Source organism: Corvus moneduloides, chromosome 2 (genome assembly GCF_009650955.1).
Source record: "Corvus moneduloides isolate bCorMon1 chromosome 2, bCorMon1.pri, whole genome shotgun sequence".
NCBI classification, from domain to species: domain Eukaryota; kingdom Metazoa; phylum Chordata; class Aves; order Passeriformes; family Corvidae; genus Corvus; species Corvus moneduloides.
This window is the reverse complement of record NC_045477.1, coordinates 49,769,887-49,790,352: the sequence shown is the minus strand read 5'-3', so window position 1 is coordinate 49,790,352 and position 20,466 is coordinate 49,769,887. Positions and strand designations below refer to the sequence as shown.

The 20,466-nt window shown below is 37.9% G+C and overlaps 1 protein-coding gene across 7 annotated transcripts in view; it reads right to left on the bottom strand.

Annotated features, from left to right (window-relative positions):
* FRY (FRY microtubule binding protein) overlaps positions 1–20,466 on the bottom strand; it is a 234,016-nt gene that overhangs the window by 175,319 nt on the left and 38,231 nt on the right. For 5 of the 7 annotated variants that reach the window (XM_032099544.1, XM_032099547.1, XM_032099546.1 and 2 more), the window contains exons 1-2: positions 14,468–14,687; positions 10,386–10,484 (exon numbers count right to left, since the gene is read on the bottom strand). The exons of 1 other annotated variant lie outside the window; for it this stretch is intronic. In XM_032099544.1, the coding sequence (XP_031955435.1) occupies positions 10,386–10,484; positions 14,468–14,675 (307 nt within the window). In that variant the 5' untranslated portion in view covers positions 14,676–14,687. Of the gene's footprint in view, positions 1–10,385; positions 10,485–14,467; positions 14,688–20,466 lie in introns of those variants that run through there. One more of the 7 variants, XM_032099549.1, reaches the window with a different exon arrangement.

Below are 20,466 nucleotides of genomic sequence, written 5' to 3'. Positions count from 1 at the left end.
TGGAGCATGCCCATTGCTAGATATTCAGAGTCACAGAATGGTTGGGGTTGGATGGGACCTTTGAAGATTGACTATTCCAAACCCCTGCCACAGGCAGGGACACCTTCCATCACATGCCATTGTTCAAAGCAACCTATTTGCTCCTATAGGGTCTCTAGGGATGGCTCACAATTACTGTATGTTACTGTAGCTGAGATCATAAGAGTTCTCGGCTTTGTTTCTCCTCATTCTTGTGCTCACAGACACACCCCGAGATTCCAAGCACAGCTCTCCCCCCTGTTCTGCCACAGCCGTGGAGCTGGGCAAAACTCCCCTTTCCCCTTCCTCCTCAGGCATGTGAGAGGCAGCTGGCTGGGAACCTGCCGTGGGAAAGGAAAAGCTCCCACCTTTTCAGAGAGGTGCCCGAGATGTGACTGAAAGCACAGCAAGAGAGACAAAGAGGGGGGTGTACCCACTTGGAGTGGTGAGCTGATACCAAAACCAAGGCACCCCTGACCCAAATACAAAGCGTATCACACACCCTACTTCTGTCTCCCCTGTAGAATAACAACTTCAAAACATTCATTTTCCACAAGACACCTCCGTGTAACATGTTGCATGTGTATGATGTTTTCATTGATTATCTAATTAGGAGGTGGAATTTTCAGTGCAGTAGCTCTAATTTGTTCTCTAATACTAATCCATCCCTCAGACAGATCTTATCTCAATGTATGCACTTCCTGAGTGTGATTTTTAACAGAAATGTTTTCTTGAACTTCAAATACATTTACAGACATATTTTCTTTCTCTTAATTCTGCCAGACCAGTTCTTAAAGCTATCCCTGACTTTAAATAAGATGGTCCAGTGACAGGCTACTTGCTTACTTGTTCTTTTTTTAAACTTTCCTTTCCATTCTCTCATTCTGTCTTTAATTATTAACACTTCTTCCTTTCTGACTGACCTATTTGGATACTCACACCTCAATGTTTACATTATTTGGTAGAAAGGTATCCTTCTGGTTATGTCCCTTTGCTCCACTAGAAACATCAACCTTAGAAAATAAGTCAATTTTTTACTTCTTTCATAAAATGAGAACAGAAGATGTTGGAAGGATTTCAACCAGCTTCCATCTACTATAGATCAAGATGAGATGGACATGGGATCAGATTGTACTACATTTGCTGCCTCTTACACCTTCCTATCAGGTATCAGGCTCTGCCCGCTGTCAGAGAGAGGGTCAGACCAGCCAGGTCAGAGCTGGCACACGTGGCCCTGTAATGCAAACACCTCCAGTCTCCTCAGGTGGGTCTTATGGGTACAGTGTCCACTCTGAATGATTCCAAAAAACCTCTTGCAACAGCTGCGTAAGAATTACGTGGCTGAAACAGGGAAACTGAGCACCATCAGATTTAGCTGGCCATAGCTTATCCTTCAAATGATGAAGTATCAAATTTGTATCGCTGCCACCAATCTTCCTTCCTTGACATGTACTTCCCAGACATGTACTGCCACAAACAAGACTGCACATCATTCAGAGCAGGACTCAGGCCCCCGCTGTGAGTGAAGTGCTTGGAATAGCTAGAGCCTGGCTCATTGCAGTGTAACAGGTTTTTTCTCATTTTACGCAGAGCTGCTAATAGAAAGTTCAAGTTCAGGGAGCTCAGATCAGTGCTACCTCCAGTTAGACCAGGGACCTAATGACTAAGCTAGATAACATCTACAATTTTTAAAACTTTTTTGTTTCAAGGTGGGAAGAACAAATACTTCAAAAATCAGGACTGCCCAAGAAGTCATGCCAGGTGGTAGACCAAAAAATAAATTTTTCTTTCCCTGACTGTAGGTTAGAAACAGGACATGCACATACACTTCTTAGCTCACTTGATACCTTTAATAATTAGGCTGTCACCATGCCCTTCACCCCTTTGAAAATATTTCTGAATATCCAAAGTAAACATAAATAGCTGTCAGCAAAAATCTTCATGACTCAAGCCACTGGCTACTTTACAGCAACTTTACATAAGGGACTGCTGTGAAGTAGTCAGGAAAAATCAGGCCATATGATTTTACCGTGAAATTTCTGTTTCTCACGGTTGCTTTTCCCTCACATTTCTCATTACATGCATACCGTTCAGTTACAACTTCTGCCTTAGAGCTCTCCTGTTATTATTCAAAATTATTTTCTCCATTCTTTCAAGAATTGCTGTCAGCAAACCATTTCAATCCTAATCAGTTGTCGAAGGGAATATGTCTTGTTTTATGTAGTTTTGAATTCACTTTCCACATAACCCTCCTAGGCAAACACTGGTGAGACACAACATCTGGAGTTTACCATGTAACACCCTTAACTTGCACAACAGTGTGTTTAGATGCTGGCTAGATAGGAGACAACAATTTGGTTAAAAAAAAAATCTCACTGATCTTGCATAAGAACACTTGTTCTGACTTGCAAAATTTTTTTTTTTTTTTCCATTGGAACATTATCTGTAAGTATGTATTGTTTCATCTTTTGGAGTAATCTGTGCCAGGAGAGATCTCAATTTCAGAGAGAGAGCCTTTCTTTGCTGCTTTTTTTTCCCCCTGAACATAGTACTTTTTAACTGATGAGCACTTGTTCGAGGGCTCTCCCCTGCTGTGGTGAAGGTTTTGCAACAGCAACACTTCGAACTGGGCACAGGCAATAGAAGAGCTCCAGCATCCTCCAACTTGCTGCTGTTCTACAGAAGCACAAGTGTCCTCACAGTGGCCAAGTTAAATATACATGCAGTCTTTGTCACTGGGTCTTTTATATCCTTCAGAGTCCATCCCTTCCTGCCAAACGAAAAATGTCTTGGTTGTCCCAGAGATATGAGGTCTAACAGAGCTGCCTGCTTATGTTGGAAAAAGGTAAATTTTTTCTTCCTGTTTAAGAGGGTTATGTTACTCAAGGTTTCTTGCATGCTACATTTGAATGGAAACTGCAATTTAGTGATAGAATGTAATGTACAAAACAAAATATACAATCTGCTTTTTATTAACTAAAAGAAAAAAGAAAGTACTTTAGGCTTAGTACACACGGAAGAAAGCACAAAAAGATGTCACATTTTAAACTGAACAGTTTCCTAGAAAAGGCAGTAGTAATTATAGTTGCTTTAACTACACTTAAAATGATTAATGATTTTGAGTCACCAGAGCCTAGATTTTCAAAGGCATTTAGCTTCTGAACTTCTGAAACATCTAACAGTTGCTTTGTATAATATTGTCTAATCTGGTTAAGTATCAAACTCCCAAATACTTGTTTGTCTACTGCATCATTAAAGGCTTTGAAAATCTAAACTCAAATTTTTAAAACTTATTAAAATTAGCAGATCTTATTCTCCCCCCCTTTTTTTTTTTTTTTTTTGCCAGATCAGAAGAGGAAAATAGTTCTTTCTTTTTCGTCTCTGGTTTGGCTTCTCAGCTGTGAAGTGAGATCTAAAATATAGGATATATAATTGAAAACAATCCACTGAGACAGAATACTTTTATTTGAATATGATGCTTAGATCTAGAAAAAATCCAGTTAACTTTTATAGCAACCTTATTCAAAAGGGAATGGTGATCATAAAAAAATAACTGGGATTCACCTGCTTTGAAATCTTCCAGTGTAGCTGCAGGCAGTGCTGGGTGTGGAACTGGAGCTCATGCTCAGTCGGGTACCGGTGCTCAGTGACACCAAATCCTCCCGACTCACACTGAGCTGCAATGCACAAACCTTGCCTGAACTCTTCCACAGATCAAGGGATGTCATTGCTAGCTACTGACTAATTCAGTTAACTAAAAACATAGCATCAGCACAGGCAGAACCCTTTATAAAATGGAAACTTCTCCAAGAACAGGATACTTCTCCCCCATCTGATAATAAGACAGATTTCACCCAAAGTTAACTAAGCTAACCTGAGATTGTGCTACTGTTGAAAAAGCTGTGAAATTCTTCCATCCTCTCCCTGTCCCTCATAATTTCCATCAGGTCTCCTTGTGCTGGCACTAGTTAGGAACAGAAGTTTGATTTGAGGAGTGGGTGTGTCTTGGGGGCTACAGTATTACCTTCATTACCTTCAGTTATGAATGTGGCCATGAGTATCCCCACAGGTCAATGCAATGGAGCCTGATAGGTGTTCAGGTGGGGGAAAGAAGCAAAGGAAAATAATGCTTCTATATTTAAAAAAACCCCCAACCTGTTAAAAAAATCAGAGCTTTTCACAGGGATTACGTGGTTAAACAGCTTTCCCAACTGCTCATATGCATTTACAGACACCCGTAAGAGGCAATGCATTTTATGGTAAGAACATTCTTCCAAGCCACTTTTCTGGCTGAGCTCTTATTAAACTTTGGCTGTTGCAGGAATAGATACATTTTAGCTCTAATTGCAAGAAGCATGGTCAGAAAATGAGCTTGAAGATTTAAAAAGCTGGAATGTACAGTGATGATCAGTCCTTATAGGATGATAAATCTGTTAAAGTTACTGCATCTGTTCCTTCTAGACCTCTACTGTGAGAAAGGAGCAATGCTAATGCTCATGGAAGTTCCTACCACTATTCCTTATACAAGTATCAGGAGTGGAGGAAAGCAAGGGAGCTTAGAAAAGAAAGGTGTCTGCAACTCCTGCAACAATGGGCCTTGCTTATAGGCAACACACAATGAAGTAGGCCTATAGGATTGCTTGACAGTTTCACCATTTCTCTTCCACAAAAAGAATAAAAAAAGCAGAGTCTATTTTCTGGAACTATTTCATGAGAAAGGTTGTCAATGAACACAATAATCAGGAAATGCCTAAACAATTATAATAATCTTGGAAAGTAGAGTAGGAGAATTGGTAAGATTTTCAGTAATACAGAGTGAACGAAAGTACTTGTGGAAGTAGTAGGGGAAATACTGAAGAAAACTGTGTTAAAATTGTATTAACTTGACTTTTCCTTTCATTGAGCTTCATGAGATTCCTGTTAAACAGTACTGGCTCCAGTATCAACCCCTGGGCTATGCTGTTAGTGACTGACCTCCTGTGAGCCTTCATGCTGTTAATCAGAACCCAGTCAGCCTGGCAGCTCAGCCTTCAGCTCACCTCACTGTTCATTCATCAAGTTTGTATTTCATCATTTTGTCTATGATGATGTTCAAGGAGATACTGTCGAAAGCCTTTCTAAAGTTGAAACAAACAGTATCCTTTGATCTTCCACCATCCACCAAGCTGGCTATCCATTGTTTTAGAAGGCTATTGAGTTCGTAAAGCATGATTTCCCCTTCATACAAACATGCTGACTGCTCCCGAACACGTACTTTTCTTATGTTTGGAAATGGATTATAGGATTATTTGCCCCATCACTTTCCCAGGGATTATGGTGAGGATTACCAGCCAGCAGCTCCCAGATCCTTCTTCTTGCCCCTCCTGGAGAGAGGAGTCACTTTTGGTCTCTTCCAGTCCTCAGGAACCTCCCCCAGCAGCCATGAGCTTTCAAAGACTGTCAGGACTGGCCGGACCATGACGCCAGCCAGCTTCCTCAGCACTTGTGCTTGCATCCTGTCAGGTCCCATGGATGCCCAGCTTGTTTCAAATGTTCCCTAACCTGTTATCCCTGTACCAAGGGTAAAGCCTTAGTTCAGGCCTTCCCACTGGTCTCTGGGTCCTGGGATTCCTGAAGATGTCCTGAAGGTAAAGACTGAGGCAAAGGCAGCACTGGCTACTTGGGCCTTCTCCATCTCTATCACCATCATTCTCCTTGCTGATGAGTGAAGTTTACAAAGTCACTGAGACCTCTTTTAGGATGGGCTTTCAAGTGGGAAGAATAAAAATATTACAATAGATTATGCAGAAGTATTCTTAACCCTGAAACCAGATAAAGGACGAACTGTGACACTACTCTTGCTTACGAGTCCAACAACATTTAGTATGACAAATCTAAACTTGAATTACATTATTACTAGCTTCTAAAGAGAGAACTGCTGATTTTCTAGTTCCAGAACAGATTTAAAATTGGACTTGTACACATATGTTTTGTTTATCCTCAATTCACTGGGCAGAAAATTACATTTCAGACCCTGAAATTCCATCTTGTGAGCTTAATTTAGTCTCTGGTATTCTGCTTTTCTTGTCATCCTTCTTTCACCCTGGCATCTTTCTGTAATAGCAAAACCTCTGCTGCAGATTAGACTTTTTACTTTGGAACAGAGCCTCAGCAACTAGTGGAAATTTAATACTTGAGTGATTCTCTATAGACGAGTCAGTAACTGTCCATGATAAATCTAAACAAGTCTTATCAGAAGTACTTTATTGTGACTCACTGAGCAAACTGGTGCTGAGTTTTAATGACCTCTGTGGTAATTAAAGTTACGTTCTGCTGGACAGACTGGTGATTCAACTGTGTAGGACTGTGAATGCCATGCCTTCATTAGCACCTGGGGCTGTTCTCTTGCCATGAGGCCAAGTGCCATGAAGCAGCCTACAAGGGTACAGCAAAACATTATCTAAATGCTGGTGGCAACATCCAGTTCTCTCTCGATTCCTCAGCTCTTGCCAACTTCTGAACTGGGTCTGAGAATTGCCAGGAGAGTTATCCAGGCAAAATACAGAAGAAATGGAGCAACTTTGCTGGAGAGAGATTTCTCTGACTTGCATAAGAACAACAGGAGAGGATGGGCCAGCAAGAGACTGACTACTTCAAAGATCCTAAACAAAGTAGGAAATACAGGACAAATGAGATTACAGTTAGAAAGATGGCACTTGTGAACTGTCCCTCTCCTTACCAAAACACAGACTTAAGACTGTGCTTAATAATTAGTGGGCCAGCCTTATATTGTTTGCAGCATAAATTACCCCAGAAAAGGCTTACTCTGATAGCAGATAATTCACAACAAATTGAGCTTACAGATACCGTATAGACACTCAATCTCTAACATGTTCTGCAACTAAAGCATGTTGCCATTACAGCCAACATGAAACAGTAACTCCAAAGACACAGAGCAAAATCCCACAGAAAGTCACATCAATACCCTCCGGGAGTTCTAAAACAACTAAATAAGTAAAAGCTCACTACACAACAGGTCCTTATAAGAGGAGCCATGGGATTGTGTCACACTCAACATACATTGCATAACTACAGACATTTTTTTCCTTGAAACAGAAATATATTCCAGTAATAGATGGAAAAGATTTCTTATTTTAATAAATTTTAAGTACAACTTAAAATATGATTAAAAAACATGAACAGACATTTGTTGGGTCTTTGAGATTGCATCTAAATATAATACTGCATTTTAGCTTTGCCTAGCAGCTACACATTAGTATACCCAGTGCAAAGGAATTTAAATTGATATCATATTGTGAAATACTCTGCAAATTCAATTTCCCAAAAACCCCAAATATAACAAAGAATGTCCTGAGCTATTCATGTCAGGTTCCTAATCTGAGATTCAGCCCCCAAAATTCATAAAAAACCACATTCCAAAATAACCGCTCTTAATTAAAAACACTTAAGAAAATTAATATGAGAGCTACGTTCCGTACAAAAACCTAAGTATATGAACTCAGCATTGATCTGCTTACAGCTGGTTTACCAGAAGTACCATAAGGATTTCATCCATAAGGGTATCTTTTCTCATGAGACGCAGTAAAAAAAAAATCTTGCAACTCACTTTAGTTGTGTTCTAAGATTTTTCATTAGGTAGTCTTTTGTAACTATGATGAATTCTACTTTCTACACCAATCTTCAGGCACAACAGTCTAGAACTTAGATTAATAAAATACTGACTTTTTAAAATACTTCTTGAAATTAAGCAAGTATTTTCAGAAAATCCTAAACTTTTTGTTGTTGTAGTTCAACTTCAGTAAGACACTAAGACAGCAAAAAAAAAAAAAAAAATTAAGAAAGCAATGCAATTTTTTATTTCAGAGATGCCAAGATTATCAGGTGACTTAACTTGGATACAGTATGCTCCAATTAAATGTGTAAATGTGTAAAGTATAAATAGCTGAAAATTAGTTCCCTGCCAAATGCACCCAATAAGTGTACAAAAGTCTCCAAAATTAAACAAACACTAGAGAAGAAATATATTTTGAGTGATTTGTATGAAATCCACAGACCCATCAGAGTCCCAAGAGAATTTCAATGTCATTATCTACACTCGCTTATATGAAGATTGCTCCTCAGGAGAGGAACAAAATATCAGTCAGAAGGCAAATCAAAGCCATCATGACAACCTTTAAGTCTAATTCTTTTAAAACACTTTACTTGGTTGATAAGCTTTTCATTACTGCAGATGCACTACTGTAAGACTTTAAAAATATTGTCTGTCTTCCATGCATTAAAATATGTATTTCACAACTTCATGAAAAAAATGATTGACAATCTGTCCAATCCATTAGCACAAAAATGTATCTCTATGGGCCAAAGATGGGCATATTTTTACAGTGATTGCACCATTCACAGTGCATCTCAAATAGGATAAAAAGAATAAAAAGTTCTATTGCCTCTTGATGGCCAAAGAAAGATTTACTTAGAAATAATGTCAACAAACCCTCATGGATTTACTGCACATGAAATGCAGTTAAGGCTACTACCATTTGATAGAAAGAGTGACTGACTTGTTCTTAAATATTTTTAAATATTTTTGTCTCTTTCCTATTTTGCTAACATTTCTTAGGACTGACTTCCATTTAAAAATATTTTAAAATATGTTTTATAATGGTATACTTTTTTTGAGATACAACCAGTGTTGAATATTAGTTCAATGGTTCATGAAAACCATGTAAACATACAAAAATCCCAAAACCGTTATATTTCCCAGAACATGAACATTCGGCACAAGTTTAAAGATTTTCCTCTACACTTTAATCATTTTCCCCTAGAAAGAACATAGGAGAGAGCCAAAGGGTGAAACTGGCAAACTAAACCAGATTCTTCTTTCACATGCTGTTTCTAAGGCAGCAGACACAGATATCTGTGCTGAAATCAGGATGCAAGGGCTGTAATTGCTTCACAAGGTCTTTCAGCACATTGAAGTCTATAAATCCTCAGACATTTAAGATTTGAGGTATATTACTGTGTAATACAATTGGGTTCATTCACTTGAACACTGGAATCTTTGCTTTCAAGAGGAAACATCTATAACTGATGGTGGCAATTTAAATCTAGGAGACAACTAAACAGTTTTTAAAACAAACGAACAATAAATCAAACCACAAAATTCCAAGCCATAATAGCAAAAGAAGCCTTCCTTATCTTAACTTCACCTTCCTCCCTACCTTGTCTCTCATTTCCATGTTCAAGTTACTCTCCAATGGACATAGAGAACCTGATTTAAGTCCCAAATATAACTTAAAGATGAGGCAGCATTTTCATCACATGCTTACAAGAACATTTGGAAATCATTCTCCCCACTCCATAAAATGCCAGTGAACCCAAGAAGAAAACGAGTCTGACAACATGCATCTATTACATCAGACTTCATGCAGAATCCAGAGCTTTTCTCTGAATCATCAAACCATCCTTCTAGAAGAAAATGTCACTTTCATAGAAATATGCAAGAACTAAAATGCTGAAGAGTGTATTAAGTAATATATATATATATATATATATATATATATATATATATGTATGAGACCACAAAAATGCAGGTCATATCAAAGCAAGATGTTATCAATAACATAATTTCTGTTAATAAAGCAGTGGCCACTCACCCAAATCAATGGGTAGACACACAATCAGCAATGCACCAAAGGCCTATCATAAGGCTCAATAAACACAGTCACACAGAACTAATGCCAGCTTACAATATGAACAGCAAATAACAAAAAATGCTACCCCTCCCTCCTCCCCCATTTTCAGACAGAAGGCCTTGGTAACAGTATTAATGGGAAACCAAGCCAATTTTTTCAAGTCAGGAAGGGAAGAGAAAAACTTTGGGACAAGTCAGACTTGCCTTCCTTTCTACTGGATGGTACTTGTAAAATGCAGCACCAACACAGGCCAATCTCCCAAATGTCAGTAGGGGTACCATAAGTGAACAGCAATTATCATATGCAGATCACAAGCATACATTATTGCCATGCAGAGAGGAGATAGGATATTCAAATCTTCACTAAATTAAAATACTGAACACAGATCATTATTAATCATTTGAATCAAGACACATACTGTACCCATGACTTTAAGCATCCTTATTAAAAGTAATTAGATTTTGGCAAGTCTTTCCCAATTAACAGAGCCAGTCAAAAGTAAAAAGTAAGTCATACATACTGGCTGTCTTAGCTGCACGACTCATATAGTTTATTCATGTCACTGTTAAACAACTTTTAAGAATTTTAAGAATTCTTCTTATATATAGAACCCTTTCTTTCTTGCATTATTTTTCATTATTATAATTTACATGCAAATATGGCATCAAATCAACTTACTTATTTTAGAAAGTGATTTTGCTAGACTGTATGCTGGTCTGCACTCCAGAAATGTTTTGAGAGAGTACCTCAAGACTTCTAACTGCGACAATATTTTCACTGGAAAAAAAAAAAAAGCAGTGAATTTGTTACAAAATACTAGCTATTCTGCTGTAAAATCACAGACTAGCAACCTGCATTCTTACTTTGAGTAGCTCTGTAAAGTGCTTTTAAGCAGTGGCCCTCTCGTTACATTAACTCACAGCAACACCACACTGCTTTTACCAAAGTAGAGATCACGTCTTGTCCCATGGAATTCACAGAGCTTATTTTGGCTGGGAAGACAACACCTGAGGCACAGGCATACAGCCATGAAATGGAGGTGTGCCTGGTCCTGGGAGAGGCAGAAAACCCCAAGTATTTTTCTCATCTTCCATTCTTCAAAACTGACACATCAGTGAACAAGCATCATTCAACAATAATACAGACTACCAACATATGCAAGTGATGAAGGAGAAGGGAAAAAAGCTTACAAGATACTAATAACAGTACTAGAAGTGGATTTTCAATGGTACTTAGTTAAACAAACATCCCTAGCTCACAATACGAATGGCTTCCATTATATTTTTTAGCACTTTGACCTTTCCGATTTCTGTCTCATTCTATTTTCTACAGACAATTTACATTCCCAGCCAAAATCTCATGTCTTTGCCATGCATAAAGAGAAAAACAATATCAGCAACCTTCTTTCAAAAAGACATAGGAGTAAAAATTCACCTTTCACTTCCCTAGATTAAAAAAATACAGACTCATTTTCTTCAGGCTGCTGTGCTTTTGAACATAAGTCAGCACACACATTTAATGATGTTTAGCTAATCCATTTTAATTTTATGCTGCTTCAGTTAGTTTAATTTACTTTTCCTTGGTAGCTCTGTCAAGAAGACATGGTCTCCTAAGGTCCCTTCGTTGCCCACTCTGTCTTTATACAATTCTTTCTTCTCTCTTTAACAAGTGAGGGGCTTATCTCCAGATTAAGACAAGACACCGTTCATTCTTGCATGGTCCTACCAGAGTGAGGTTCAGTCACGGCCATGAGTGTGCTGAACTGAGAGCATATCAGCAGATCTGTACAAACTCCACTAATTAAGGTGATGAACCTCTCTATGGAAAATAAATGGCCCTATAATGTTGATTATGCTCCCTTGTGCCTGAGTAATTTTTTTTTTTTTAAAGCATAACCATGAAACAGTTAAAAACTAAAATTTATATATCAGCAGTTGATATTAACCACATCCTAAAGTATATAGCAGCTCTAAACATTTCTGATTTAAAGAACAAGAGGAAATCAAGTGCTTTTTAAAAGCAGGAAAAAGTATCTCTGTGCAGTGCATCCGTTGGGCAATGCCATGGTTTCTCAGCACACAGTTTCTGTCTTCCCCGTGCCATATGAGGATGAACACAATAACCCAATGATACCACTAGTGGATAGTCCTGCCTAGGCATACATGAATGACTAACTTCATGATGGCAGGGCAGACAACTCACTTTTCTCAGGTTTCAGCTTTCATTTTTAAGGAGTGAGCTTCTAGCTATCACGGTTAAGAAAAAATTGTTACATGCAAGACCCCTCCCTGAGTTTGCACCAAGACAGCAACAAGAGTCCCTATGGATGGACTGACATATTTCCTTGCAGCTAGATCCCTTGGTGTGTCACTATTCACTACTGTATTACCAAAGCTCTGTAAGATAGAATAAAAGAAAACAACAAGTCCATGACTTCAGACTAAATTGCAACAGCGTCCTAAACGCAAGACAGCGTAATGGTGTTATAAAAGACTTAGAAGACATACAGCAATTAGAAGAATGTGGATGAGTCAAAATTATACAGATTTAAAATACTTATATTAATAGATGACTAGGCTGAAACAAGTAGGAATTGCCACATTCTTAAAATTCTTCATTCATCCAGAAGACTGCAGAGCAAGTATGTCTATTTATTTGTATTTAATATCAAGTGCTCAAGGTCAGGTTGGACCTGACCTGACATAGTGGAACATGTCCTTGCCCACAGTAAGGTGGCTGTACAACATGGATTTTAGAAGCCCCTTCCAACCCAGACCATTCCCTGATTCTATGATACAGCTCTGTTTCCATTCTAACCTACATTTACGTGAAATACAATGGTCTAGAGGATTTCAAGTGTACTTCGGTAACCTGTTTTCAAAAGCAAATCAAGTAAAGCTTCTCCCATGTATACTGCTGACCTACCAAATGAAAGGCTACACCCATCTTTCCATCATGCTCCATCAATTGCTTATAGGAATCAATTTGCATTACCTTTGAGTTAAGTACCCTTGAGTGTACAGTAACACATCTGCAGTGGATTTCATAAGCATAATGGCAGTGTTCCAGACACACAGACTGCATTAAAGTGCTCATGTCTGACACAGCGCAAAGAATGGAGTACTACTGCTAATGTGGTCATTTGGGAGGGTGAAAAAAGAACAGAGAAAAAGAACTGCACTAAAAAAAATCACAGAATAAAGGTAAAATCTGGGTAAGCACAACTGAGTATGGGTTTTGAAGACCAAACACAAGGCTAGTATTTAACATGTTTTTTCCTAACAAAAATGTCGATGTACAGGAAAAAAACTGAAAAGTTACAGGAGAAAAAAACCCACAGACACAGAGTAATTAAGGAGCAGAAAAGTTAAGTAAAACATAAAAAGTGGCAATGGAGATACAGATAAGATACAAGTCAGGTAAGATACAGAGGGTCTATCCTGTCCAAAATAATGCGATTTGAGAGTCACCAACAGACCATATCGCCTTAGGAAGAGCCAGTTCAGGCACTGGGAAGCCCAGAAGCCTTGGGCATGTCTGAGTCACCTGACTTGAGATCTGGAAAGGCCTTTTTGCATTTTTTTAAGCTAGAGAAGTAGAATAGGAAGGAGGAAAAAAGCTTTATTTCCTGAGGTGCTGAAATATTTCAACTACTTTAACCAAAGTACAATAGAGGATCTCAATCCCACACAAACAATGCAGCCCTGTGTTAGCTTTTAACATTGTACACCAATTCCTTCACCAGTGTTTCAGCTCTTGAGAAGGTACCCGTGTAAGCTTAGCTATCACTAAGGAATATAAAGTTAATATTTAAATAATTTTACATACTTCACAACTCTTCAAAGATCTGTATGATTGTACTAATCCCCTAGAAATGTGAAAATTCTAATTTTCATTTGGAAAGGGAGATACGTTAATTTAAAGATGTTTTGTTTCTACAAAGGATTTAACTTCTTCTGATTGCCTCACAGAAACACATTTTCAGTTTCAGCAGGGATGAGCTGGTATTGATTTTTCTCCCCTAGAACCTTTTAAGTCCTCCTCATAAAGATGACCTGATTGTTTTCCAACAAATCCTCTGTCCTCATAATAATCTGTTGCCTATTTTTAGGCACATTTAAAATAATTTAAAAGCATAACACGACAAAATATTCCAGACTTGCCATTAGCTTGACTGAAATCCACTCACACCTTGTTCTTACTTCTTAACAACTAGAGAGTTAAATTAAATTATTAACTCCTGACATTACAGGCTCCAGTTCAAACCAGGAATTTAAAGCATGCATTTGATTATTTAGTGATGTTAAATTTCTGGCTACACACACAAAAAAATCTGCTAGACTGAAGAACTCCCCAAACCGCTCTCCTCCAGAAAAGCAATGAGATACAGCACTAGAGCAGCAAGAGAGATTCTTACACTGCAGCTGTTGACTGTATTACTTATAAGTGGGGTTAAGTAAAATGCAGTTTAAAGCTCTGGAGAAACAACTGGCTTTCCTTAAATGCTAAGTGTTAAAAAAATCCCCTCAAGCAAGCAACATGAAATCAAAAACATGAAGACTCTCTTTTTGGTTCCATCATTTTAACTCTAATGGCTGACATAATTTAACAAAAATAGTACTTGATTAAATCTATCTATGAAAACTGTCTTACGTTTTAAAACAGAATAAGTTCTGACTGTAATCAGCTGCTGAATCCTTCAATTACCAAAAAGGTTAAAAGATACTGCTCTAACATATTATTGAAATAGCATTTCTTACCTGAAAATACTGAAGGTCTTTTCTTAGTGCGCCTTGGGTGTATAGGGTCTATATTCCTAATATTTTTTTGAAATTTTCCTTTAAAATCATTTTCTAGCAGGATGTCTGGCGGCAGGCTTCTCCATCTTGTTGATTTGTAACGAGTCTGATGGGGATTAAGTTTACTCTTAGTCCTGGAGTAAAAGCTGCTGTCATCCAGTGCCATCATGGAGCACCAGGTGTTAAAGCCACCCCAGCGCAAAGCCAGCCCCAACACCCAGAAGTATCAGGACTAGTGGTTATAGACCGAGCAATCTCGGATGTTCTCATGCTCAAGCCACTCGTTGGGGAAGTTGAGCAGGTTGATAGGCGTGTGCTGGGACAGGTGTAGAGTTACTGCATCGCCCCTCCTTGCATCAGTGAAACAGCACAAGGAGGAGGCAGCCTGAAATAACTCATTTGAAAGTTTTGAAGTAATTAGCAAGTTCAGCAAACCTGAGCTCAGCAGCACAACTTCTGCAAAGCGGAAAATACAATTTAATATGAGGCACTGTCTAGGGCTAGTACGGTTTATATTATACCCACAGCATTTCTCAGATCAGTTCATTAATAGTTCATTAACTTGGCAAGTTAAACAGGTGCTGTTTAACCTTACAAAAAGTAAATAGTGTGAGAGAAAACCAAACAAACCAAAACACAAAAACCCAACCCAGAAACAAACAAAAATAACACACACAAACCAAACAAACAGTGACAAAACAACAACCAACCAACCAACCAAACTCCACATGCCTGGGATCTGTCTGGGGAAAGGCACAACCCAAACAGTATGTTTGGGTTTTTAGTCCTGTCGTTTCACAAAATTACATTTTGAAGATTGATAAACAGTCCAAATCACAAAGGGTTTTATGGCCACAACTATCAGTTTGGGGTTTCTTTTCTCAAGTAGTTATGATGTTATTTCCTACTGAAGAAATCAAAGATGTGATGGTGTGACTAATTTCTCTCTCTACGTAACTGCTGACTAGTAAAAGTAAGACATTTAAATACATGTATGACAAAGATGGTCTGTAAATTCTCCATTTCATTAAAACTCCAGGTACTTTTCTTGTTTTGTTCCAGTTATCCCAATGAAATCTTTTGAGCCCCCCAAGAATGTGATCTTCCTTTCTCAAATGTTCAGAAAGAAGGAAAGACAAATTGAAATATTTTCTATGAACCTGCCAATTTTCTTATTGAATTCTATCATAAATGAGGCAAAATGAATTATTAAATTAAAACTAACAAATCTTCTGATTACATGCATTTTGCTGTTAAAAACCAGCACTTTACATGGTAAAGTGAATAAGCAGAGTGGTGATTCAAAGGGAGAGTATATAATGTTTCAATTACGGATACCTAAGGAAACCTGAAGACAGAAATTGATTTCTCCAATTTTTTTAAAAACACTTAAACCACGTATGTTTTAATTATTTCCCTAAAGATAGGGCACACTGTACGATTGGTGCAATGATCACAAAGTTGGCTGTACCTAATATAGTTTTTGTGTGAAATTCACTACAGCCTTTATTATTGCTGACAAAAAGTAAATGGTTCATCTATATGCTTTTGGAAGGGAAGAGGGGAAATTATATATATATGTATATATATATATATAAATATAAAGTGTGTGGATTTTTAAGTATTATATTGTCTTAGAAATGCAGAAGGATGCAAATAGTCTGCTAGATTCTGTCTTGCTCCTCTGGGAATTATACTACATTGGGCTGAAAGTTGAAATTATGAATGGAAAGATCCAATCTTAAATACACTGGACTCAGAAATCGTACCCTGCATTCAGAACAAACTGATCATTTAAACCAAATGAACATTAAATGCAGATAGCAAACAGACTATTTCTGATCTTGCTGAGTATTCTAGGCATCATGAGCTCTTTTTACATGTGGAAATAAGCTTTTCAAAATTCCACTGGATTCCAGAAGAGGTTAGGTGGTGAGAATTAGGTTATAACCAAAGGGGATAAATTGTGTGTCCAATTGTTCAGTTACATTTAAAAAATTTCTCTACACACTGGTCATAATCATCAGAGACCAAAATACTTAATTCATGTCCTTCAAACGTGTAGCATCTGTGGATCTCATCCTATTTTTCCTAATTAATTAAAAAATCCACAAAAAATAGGTCCAAGAAGTTTTCCTTGCTTCCCCTTCTCTTCCAACTCCATTTGTTTTTGCAGCTTTGACTGAAACAGCATAAAAATACTCAGTCCATTCCTAATAGCCCAACTAAACCAAAGTAAATTCATCAAATGCTTTTCAAAACAACAGAAAATGCTTAAATCTGAGCGAATAAATATATTTGAACTAGGTGTGACTGAGAAATAAAAAATGCAGGAATTAACTTTTGAGGAGCAGTAAACTGAAATTTGATAGAAGCTTTAATAAAATTTCAGTATCTCCAGTAAGTGATCTAAGTGTCAGGATACAGGATATTCTGAAAACAGCTCTTAACTTTTCCCGCTTAAAAAATTCCAACACGTATAAATAATTAAATATTCATTAGAAGAGTGACTTGAAAGTGAGTGTCCCATTTTCTCACTGAGTGATATAATTGCTGCACCATACAATCTTACCTCTCCAGCCCAATGAATATTCATGCCAAGTGCAACATTTCCAACAGGAGAAATTGCTGCTGGGACACTCAAATGTGCATAGTGGTCATACTCTTTCAGATGGGGGTATCTGTCAAGCACACAAACCCCTGATCCACCAAGAGTACACAGGAATCTAAGAGTAGTTTAATCCTGAGGGGCTTTCAAACTGCCTTTCACAGGATCTGCTTTAGAACACTTTCTTGAAAATTCATTCAGAACTGAAAATCAAGACAGGCAAATAGAATTCTGGTGGTGTCTGAAAGTTGTTTAGAATGAGATGCCTAAGTGTCATTGTAGTAGCTGAGCTCCATTATCTATCCTGTCAAAGGTTTACACAAGATCCTTCAGAAGAGCTTACTACAAGAAAGTAATCACTGTTACATTCAGAACTGAACCATGACAGTGCCCAAATTATGAAAAACAAACACCAGGAATCATAATCTGGCTACATTTTCATGCTGGCAAAGGTTTACAAGGCTTAAGTTTTCTCTGGTAGGTTCAGTGTAGTTGAGTACTTTCTTATGATTTTAAAAGGTCAGTATAATAATCATTTGGTTTATCCATTACAGTCAAAGGCTAAATCAGAACATCCCACCCTTTGCCTCCAGCAAATTACCCAGTTGTAGTGTCTGCAGTTTCTACTACTAATTACTTTGACTGAAGTTTGGTAAATAAGTGCTAAAGGTAACTGATGTTTGATTTCTGTTTGGATGGTACTCTGTACTGCAGAAATACCGATTTGAGGTTACAAAGTTAGCTTGGTCCAAAAAGCAATAAAAAAAATTCTCACAGGGGAAATAATTGTTAGCTTTTTAAAAATAATAGAGCAGCAAATCATGTTACATTTCATGTGCAGTAAGCCAGTTGTTATTATGACTGCATTAGAGCTGCCATTCTCATTTTCAGCTGAGGAAATATTTGTGCTTATCAACAGCAGAAGCAATAAAAGGTTTTTCTAAAATATCTTCCCAGTGTGTCATCTGGTGCAGGCTGGCTCAGAAAATCTGTATTATGGAAAAGGAAAACCAGCTCTGCAACAAGTTCCTGTCTGGTTTGGTAGAGTAACTTCTGTATCAGTGTACATGGATTCACGGCCCTTCCCACCACGCTACACACACCAGAACAGAATGGTACCTCAAGGGAGGATGAGGCCTCTAAGCCATATATGTTGGAAGAACTGCAGAGGCAGGAAGGGAAAGTTTGAGCTTTACTAACATTTTAAACCAGCACAGTTTAATCAACCAAACTTCATCCTTTTGCCTCTGGCCCACGGAGCTTCCCGCCGTGTGGCATTAGCACCCATTTTGTGACGCTGCATACCAAACTGTGGCACAAACCTAGGTTACTTTTGTTTATTTATTTATCTGTAGTCATGCTGCCGCAAAAGACAAAAAAGACAAGAGTAAGCATCCAAGCAAGGATATATGAATTGGTTTTTTTAGTGACTGTGCCAGGTTACCCCAAGAAAATTTTAAGCATTACCCCTTAAAATATTTGTAAAAATAAGGTTAAAAAGGCAATTCTCAGGCTACATAATTAATTAGAGTGCATTTTACAGGTGCCAGATATTTAAAGAAATGAAGTTGTTACCAATCAAGTTGAATATTCCTGGGTACCTGCTTGCCCAGTACACACCAACTTAGCAAATCAATCTTGTTCTTTTGTTCCCTTATTATCCAGGCTCACCCCCTGAACATAGCAGAACAATCACAGATCTGCAAAGTTATCTATGCTACGAAGTCTCTAACTTCTTTTGCTTTCCATTTCAAACAGAAAAGCTAAACAAAGGAAGAAAAAACAGAGTATCAAAAAATAAGGAATGAGGGAAATATACAGCTGTTCAAATCCTCCAACTGTTGCTCAAAAATTATTTGTTTAATTTTCTGGAATATCCCAGTTGTCTTAATCCATAGGATGTGAACATCTGACACGTTCTCTGCTTGAATTAACCTATTTCTTCCAGTTTAATGCTGCTATAAGCAGAGCCTGGACTAGGTACAGCCTTAGCATCCAAAAAAATCTCTCTTCAGTCAAGCATCATTCTTCAGAAGTGAGTATAAGAGGAAAAGGTCAGCAAATAATTAGTCATGGTCATAGTCTTAAAGACAGCAAAGAGATCATTTTAGGTTCACAATAATTTCTACCCTGTAGCAAACACTGACTCATAGAATTGTGCAAAGAGGACTTAGTTGCCAGGCTACACCTGACCTTTGAGGAGCTAAATATTAGATATCATATCATGCACTACATTTATGGTTTTAATTTGTGATAGATAACATTGAATTACAGTCACAGAAAAGAGGAGTAGGCTTTCAGCCCAGACAGTTCTTCAAATTATCAAATACTAACAGATAAAACATGAAGAAAGGAACAGAGCTTTTACAGAGTTGCTTTCCATTGTGGAATGTTGGTTTTAATAGATGAATATTGATAAGAGATTTGGCTGAGTGTTTCAAGTGCATTGTCCTTCAGTTGAAAGAAGAAAAGCACCTTTAATATGAAGTCATATTCTTGCCTGCTAACAACAAACAAAATATATAGTTAAAGCTGTAATTTGATTCTAAGATACTATTAGTCCTTTACTGTTTGATCTATAATGTGCACTTCCCCTATTAAAACAGAAAGCTGATTTATATTACAGCATTTCATAGGCAGAACAATTCATATGCTAATGTCCATTTGCAATAGTTTCACTTCATGCAATGCTCCCATTACATGGTAGCTGTCGCAGCCTTATTTTCCTGAGGACTTCAAGCCGAACATTCTCCAACAGGAAAGCAGTGCAAACCCAGGAAACAGGCATTTTCTGGCAGGGTAGAGTGTAGAGGCACAGTACAGAAGCTGACAGGGCTCCTCGCAGATGGCCTCAGAGCTGTTGGCACACGTGGCTTTGCCCAAGCGGCAGTGGCTGGACATCTTCCAAAGCTCAAAGGCTGAGGGTGGAACTTGCAGAATCTGCACAACGGTAACACTTGCAATCACAAAATCATGCTTGATACTATTCCACTGCAATCTGGGACATTAGGGCTATGCTCTGGGTACAGTGGTAAGAGAAAGACCTGAGGCTCTGTGGGAATTTTACTCAGTAAGAGGTAGTATTAGTCCTGAATAAACATGGTAGATGGTTTTCCTCTTGCCTTCTATGTTGAAAGTGAATTCTGTGAGCAAACTATGAAAGTTACAGATTTCAGAGACAATTTTCTATTTAAAACCACTTCTGAATGTTCAATATTCTACAGAAACAAAATTTGTTAGTTCATATGTGTGAGATTATAACAGCATTTCAGCTTCTGTAAAAAAAAAGTGTTACAGATATAGAGGAAAAAAAATCACCATGTTTGGAACTTGAAAGTACTTCTTGGAGAGG